The 7,627-nt window shown below is 29.6% G+C and overlaps 1 protein-coding gene across 1 annotated transcript; it reads right to left on the bottom strand.

The window, feature by feature from the left end:
• Positions 1-1,418: 1,418 nt before the first annotated feature.
• LOC130976074 (bifunctional L-3-cyanoalanine synthase/cysteine synthase 1, mitochondrial) lies at positions 1,419-5,246 on the bottom strand. The gene is made up of 10 exons (XM_057900824.1): positions 4,987-5,246; positions 4,607-4,716; positions 4,416-4,473; positions 3,828-4,091; positions 3,376-3,513; positions 3,228-3,279; positions 2,749-2,828; positions 2,602-2,661; positions 2,347-2,427; positions 1,419-1,751 (listed from the first exon to the last, which is right to left on the bottom strand). The coding sequence occupies exons 1-10, from the start codon at positions 5,182-5,184 to the stop codon at positions 1,653-1,655; spliced, it is 1,140 nt and encodes a 379-aa protein (XP_057756807.1). The 5' UTR covers positions 5,185-5,246; the 3' UTR covers positions 1,419-1,652.
• Between the last annotated feature and the right edge of the window lie 2,381 nt (positions 5,247-7,627).

Genomic DNA, 7,627 nt, shown 5'->3' with positions numbered 1-7,627 from the left:
ATCACTTAAAGGATCTATTTGAATAGGGGAGTGTTAGAGAAACAATAAAAATTTTGAAGAACATGAACAACTATCAATCAAATGAAAATATACTACACCCTAATTTAATGTTACTAATTAAATTTACTCTTTTAACTTTATTAATTTATATTGTTTACACATTGTTCAAAAATCTTGTTTATTACCTATACTTTTCCATTTGAATAATATTATTCAATAATGGGAGTGAATCCTTTTCAGTGAACAAAAAATTGGATACCAAATGGTATCCAGTAGAAGATCTCACTTTTTATTGCATTTTTTCTTTCATTTATTTTTGATCCCACTTGTAAAATTAAAAATGGAAGATTACACTTTATTTTTTTATGATATGGTAACGAATTTAATTTAAAATGGAGAGGATCCATTTTCTTCAATAATATGGTAACGAATTTAATTCGAAACAAATGTTCAAACGTTTAATAGTGTATTGATAGATTAATAAAAATAACTGATTTTCAAAACTTAATTTAAACATTCATTTAAATTAATTAAAGGTAGGAAATTGACAATTTCTTTCATTGGATTTAATTCCTTGGAAATTCTTAAAGGATATTGGGCTTGTTTAGGTGTCGTTATCTTAATTAAAAAAAGTATAGTGTGTAAAAAAGTATATATCTTTTTTCAATGAAAAAAAATTATTTTTATTTTTTCGTGTGTAAAAAAGTATATATCTTTTTTCAATGAAAAAAATTTATTTTTATTTTTTAGTGTGTTTGACAAATTCTAATAGTAAAAGTATTAGAAAAATAAAGAAATATTTTTTGAGAAGCTGTAATTTATATTTTTTTTAAAAGATTTTTTTTCTTAAAAAAAGATGTTTTTCATGTAATAAATAAATAAAAAAATATTTTTATATTGTTATACCTAAACATAATTGATAAATAAAAAAAATCTTTTTACATGAGATATACAAACATAAAATTACTTTTATTTTCTTATAAAATCTTTTAAAAAAAAAAAGATATCTCAAAAAAAGATTTTTTTTTTAAAACTCACCAAGCAAGTCCATTATAGTATATACTATATAGTACTTTCCCATTTCCAAATAAAAGAAAACGAAAGCATAAAGAATATATGAGTAAAGGACAAATAGATTCTTGACTTTTTTTTATTCGTAGACATTTAAATTTTCGAGAATTTAAAAATATATTTAAGTCTCTGGCTTTTTCAAAACCTAGACATATTAATCTCTCATGTTCATTTGGGTTTGTCAGACTCAACGGAAAAATCAAACGTGAGTCTCGTTGTTTATTGATACGAATGCATACGTGAAAGAATTTTTAAAATTGAACAAATTAGACTCAGGAATCGATATATCCAGATTTTGAAAATGTCATAAACTTAAATGTATTTTTAAATTCTCATAAATTTAAATATCCACCAAACAAAAAGTTAGGGATCAATTACTCCTTTTCTCATAATATATATATTATTGTAAGCTTCATCAAAGACCTGCCATTAATTAACAATTTCCGCTACAATAGGATGGATAGCAAACTGAATTTGACAATTTTTTGTTACAACAGTATTGTAACAGCTATGTTGATCCATGTAACCCCATAACAAATCAAGCTTTGTTCTAGTTTGTATATGAGCTCACATGAAAAGCATTAATCAACTGCCACTGGCTGCATCTTTGCAGCTTCATCACGAAGCTCTTGGAACAGCACAGACGAAAGGTATCGTTCGCCAAAACTTGGATGGACAGTCTGAAATTCAAGAAATCAGTTATCAACAACCTATAATACATGAACACTAACACGAACACTACGTCTTATAAGACACGGCATATATATAAAATATATAGTATTTTTTAGATAAATTGAAATAATATTTTAGTATTTTATTGATATTAAAATATAAATTAATTTTTAAATTATTTTTATTATATTTTTTTAATTATATAAAGTATTTAAAATATATTTTGTTTTAATAATTAATAATATATACTATTTCTAAACAAATTTTAAGGATACATGTTAAGAATAAGACTGGATATACTGACACGTGATGATATTTAGGTGTGTCCAAACGAGTTTGAAAAAGAATTTTTTAATTTTTATTAAGATACAGTTGTACACAAAAGACATGTGTGTCGGTGTCGAGTTTGAAATGTGTCCGACATAAAGACACCACGAATCAAAAAAAGTGTCAGTGATTCATAGTCACCAACCAATACATACAAGTTTGCTGCCTAAAATCGTGGTGCTAAGCATTTTTAACCACTATATTAACGTCTCTTGTGATGGCACATTAATCAAGCTCTCTTAATGTTATTATAGTTTTAAAGGAAAATTTCATTACCACAATAAGTTTGCCTTTGTTCTCAGGCATACTAGCCAATCTTAGAGCTGCAACCGTATTAGCTCCGGATGAAATACCAACCTGCAAATAATAATTAGGAACAATAAAAAAAGAAGTTGGAAAATCAGTTACGGTTATTTAAAGAAAAGATGCATGTCTTAGACCTGAACAAAATGGTTGAATGAATAAAGTTTGAAACTTGTCATTGATTATAATTCCATGAAGTATGCAAAAATTGTCATTCGAAAAAGTTACCATGAGTCCTTCCTTCAAGGCCAGCACCCTGGCCATGTTGACTGCATCTTCACTGCTAACCTACCACACATGTTTCAAATGACAGTTAGGAGAAGCATAATATTTTCAAGTTAGGTGAGCAAATTAAAGCAGTGTTTTTCCATTTACCTCAAGAACTTTCTCCATTACATCCATGTCCAATATGTCTGGTTTGAATCCGACCCCATTACCGGTAATATGATGTGGACCTATATAGAAGAACAATATCAAAGTTAGTGATTCCATAGATTTGAAAAAAGAAACAATAGATAAAGATTTCTCAACCTAATTCAGTAAATATCATAATCTTTTTAGATCCTAATTTTGATTACTTTTTACATTTACATTAGTTCATCACTACAACAATGCTAGAAATCACAATTAAGTATTGAGTATTGACATTGAACTCAAGTCCTTATGAGGAAAGATGACTACTCGCATAAATGGTTTGACATGTTTGACTAAATTGCATAATATTGTATCTGTGAACATCTTAGCTATTATCGTCACATGAAAACATCCTCTTGTAAGCAATCACCATGAAAAAAATAGGTACAAAATCGTCACTAAGACAAAGAATACTAAAGAAAAAAGAGCATGATCTTTACCAGGTTTACCACCATTTAGGATATTGCTTTCAGCTGGCTCCACTCCATATATCTATGCAGTTGAAAACATTTCCAGAATTTAATGAGCTTATCTAACAAACAGAACAATGTTCAGTTTGTAGTTTGAACTGTGAACTGAGAACATCACCTTAACATTAGGATTTTTGGATTTAAGATATTGTCCAACACCAGAGACAGTGCCTCCACTACCTATTCCCATAACAAATATGTCGACTTGTCCATTCGTATCCTCCCATATCTCAGGCCCTGTGGTCTCAAAATGCACCTGATTCCCAGTTTCTAAGTCAATTATACTCAAACTCACTATTACAAATAATGCCAAGGACTTCAGAACTATCCAACATTAAATTTGAGAGCAACCAAGCATAGCATTGTGCAACTTTTCCTAAGTAAGATTCTGCTTTTTATCGAATTGATTCTAGGTAGAACTGATTCTGAAGTAAAGTAATTTATATTTGGTAGTTCCTCTATGAGTGATTCTTACAGGAAGCAATTTTTTTTACCTATCCCCTAATCAGATTCTTAAAGTGAAAAACAGACATCCTTAAAAACAAAAAAAGGATTCTAATTTTGAAGTACCTTGGTATTGGCAGGATTTGAAAACTGTTGCAGCATGAAAGCATTTGGCGTTTGTTCAAGAAGATCATAAGCCTTCTTTACTGTCCCCCCCATTCCTTTGGTTGGATCAGTTAGGATCAGATCGGCTCCGAAAGCTCTCATTGTCACCCTTCTCTCCAAGCTTGTGTAAGAGGGCATGGTCAATACCATCTTGTATCCTTTCATAGCAGCCATAAATGCCATGCTGATACCCATATTCCCAGATGTAGGCTCAATCAAAGTTGTCTACACCATAAAATCAATGTTGTCTACATGTGAATATTCAACTAGGCAGATTCAATAACCATATTATTCCTTCTGTTTCAAAATAACTGTCACGTTTGTCTAAATTAACAGTTATTCTTGTAATGGGGTAGCATCTTTCTAAAACATGTTCCTAAATCCTAATTTCTAAACAAAGAAAATGTTTGGACTTTTTTAATGTTTTCAAAACATTGAATGCATGCCAACATTTTCTTTGTTTAGAAATCAGAAGAATAATTGGGATAAATTTTAGAGGCTATACCATTGATCAAGGGAAATTGAAGTCCAAAATCAAATTCAGCTAACCTTTTCAGGGGATATCAGATTCTTTTTCTCAGCATCTTCAATCATTGCAAGTGCTGGCCTGTAGGAAAAAAAAGAAGACATGGGTTGTTTCTGATTACTGTTAACTTGTTAAGAATGACATAGAACATGATTAAATTGAAAATAGAGGCAACAAAAAATATAAATAAAAAGAAAAAAAAGGGTCAACTAACCTGTCCTTGATGCTGGCAGTAGGCTGCATCATTTCTTGCTTGACAGCAATATAAGCCTCACATCCTTCACTCACTTTGTTTAGATAAACAAGTGGGGTTCTCCCAATAAGCTGAAAATTTCATGAATTTTGTAACACTTTTAATGATAATAGTAATAATAATAATAATCAAATTAATAAACATTATCTATATCACATAGGATAGCCTAGTATTCTTCATCATCTACCAAAAACAACACACTAGTTTAGTTAAAAAATGTTAAAACAAAAAAAGCAGTAAGCAACTTCCTTTCCACTTTTTGAAGGTGAAGAAAGGGGTGGACACGTGGCACGAAATGAAGTGAAATTTGAAGATATATAGATACATATATACACAGATACCTGGGAGACATGTTTCTTGATGTTGGTTCCAGGAAGATCCTTTGGCAAATCTCTGAGTCTCTGAGCAAAAGAAGCAGAGGAAGAAGAACCAGCAGCAGCAGTGCTTGTTGAGAAGAAGAGGTTCCTGATAATGGAGTTGTGGTGGCATGGAGCAACACCATATGACCTTTGCTTCAGTAAGGTCCTTAGGGAGGCCATTACTAATCTACTACTAAGAATGTTGAGGTGAAGATGTTCAAAGTGAGTTCCATTCTATACAACTTTATATTATAGGAAACATTTCAAGTACATCAAAATTACCAGTGCACCAGTTGTTTTAACAGTTAATTTTGATTAATATATACTATATATATTTTTTATAATTTAAATCAATAGTTAAAACAATTGGAGCACCTCAGTACACTTGAAATGTTTCCTATATTATATACACTTTCTTAGTTTCTTATTTATTTATTGAATTATTGTCAATTATCAAAATGTCCGGCTCTTTGTGCTAGAGAAAATTTAGGTTGTAGGGATGCTACGTTACTTGTGGGATTTTTAATGGGTAAACTATTTATAGTACCATAAAGTTTTTACTTTTTAATGACTACAACAATATTAAAAGAAACGAACAAAACTTTAAAAATATAATAAAAATAATATAATATTAAATATATTTTAAAAACATTTTATTCGCAACCAAATTTTGATCATTTTTTATTAGAATTATTAGTAGCGAGACATTATTATATATCTTATGATCAAAAGTTTAAAAACAACTAAAAATATTAGAAATCATATTTTGTTTTGATTTTTTGTGTGTATTTTTTTAAATAGTTATTCAAATAATTTTACAAAAATTCGAATTAAATATACAATTTTTTATTAAATAAAAAGATTTATCACTAATAAAAAATATATTATTTTTTATTATTTTTTTGTAATATTTTAAATTATTCACAGAGTTTATTTATCGTTGATATATCTTAAAAATTATTTTATAAATAATATAAAATTAAAATTATATTATGTTAACCTAGTAATATTTTGACATTCGTTTTAGTTATATTTAATTAATATTTTAAAAACTTTTTCAATCATTATTTTTTAATCATTAGTTTTAATTATATTAAAAATTTATTATTAGTCAATAAATTATTACATACCATAGATTTCGAATCTCAAAATTTATTTAAGCCAACAAAAAATATCATCATTTAAATAACTCAAATTAGTTACGTTTCCATCATTATTGTTCGTCTATTTGTTAAATTATTAGGCCTTAGCCATCAAATGCTATTTTTCATGAACTGTGTTTATATTTATCAATTTATTTGAAAATTTTTAATGATATAGAACTGAATCGAATTTCAATATTTGGAATAAATTAATAAAATTATAAAATTAAATTTTAATATTTAAAATTTTTATCAAATAAATTAAAATTTTATAATAGACATCTTTATTTTTTATGAATATAACATCATATTTAAATAATTAATAAATATACTTATTCATTAAATTATATAAAATAATTAAAAGAGTTGTATTTTTCAATTAAATTTTTCTTCAACTAAAATTTGTTTAACTCTTTTGAAAAAAAAAATATATATATATATATATTGCATCCTTATAAAGTAGAGATAGAAATCTACAATTAATGAAGATGTTGACACAAAAATAAAATAAATATTTTAATTTAAAGTTTAACAAAAGTAAATTCATGCAATATAAATATTTGTTTGTCAAAATAAAAAATACATAATATCAATCTATTTCAAAAAGTACATAAACTTTGTGATTAAGCATAAAACCTGTACAGAATATCTCTAGTACGATCTAGGAGGAGGATCGGGAACCTGCGGGTTGAGTCGGGTGTTGAATCGTCCAGATGGAGAGGAGGGGAGGTACCTGCAAAGACACTCCGACGCTCAAGTCAGAATGGATCTAAGAGGTGTAAGGTGTGAGGAATGAATGAATACCTGGAAGGACTTGGGTCCTTTATTTATAGGTGTTTGGTGATTTATCTTTATCTTATCTTATCTGGCTAAGATAAGGGTGATGTTTGAATTTGAAAGTTAGTTAGCGAGTCGGGTTGGCCCGCTTTGCCCGGATTCGGGGTCGGTCGCGGACCCGGGGCCCATGAGTTGGGTCCGTAACAGTTGCCCCCCGTAGCGGGAGAGCGACTGTGGTCGGTTTGTCGCTAGAAGTTTTTAAGACGTTTCCTGTCGTGCATCCGGTGTCGGGTCGATCGTTTTGTTTGTGATGGGGAAGTCGGTTTGTCGGTCTCGTTTGGTAAAGGACTCGTCTTGACCGTATTTTGGGTCTTTTGACGTGACCCTTCCGTGCCTGCTGCACCCGTCGCGTCTTTTGAGGTGTAATTGATTAGTTTGCTTTTCCGAGGGGGGCATTTATTGAGGAGGTGTTTTCTCTTTTTTGCCCCCACCAGTTTTTATTACGTCCAGGGTCAGTTGTGTCCTTTCGTCTTTTTGAAACCGTTTCGTTTTGGCTTTTATTTCCCTCGTCCGTTTTTTCTTTTGAAAGAGAACTTCTTCATTTCCTGAGAGAAAAACTGCTTAGTGGATTTTGCTTTCTGGTGCTGTTTCTGCTTCTCCTCATTTTCCTGTATTTCTTCAAGTTTTCTTCTACCTTTACCAGG

The sequence above is a fragment of the Arachis stenosperma genome, chromosome 4 (genome assembly GCF_014773155.1).
Source record: "Arachis stenosperma cultivar V10309 chromosome 4, arast.V10309.gnm1.PFL2, whole genome shotgun sequence".
Lineage (NCBI taxonomy): Eukaryota > Viridiplantae > Streptophyta > Magnoliopsida > Fabales > Fabaceae > Arachis > Arachis stenosperma.
Note: the sequence above shows the minus strand (reverse complement) of the source record. Positions and strands in the feature narration are given on the sequence as shown.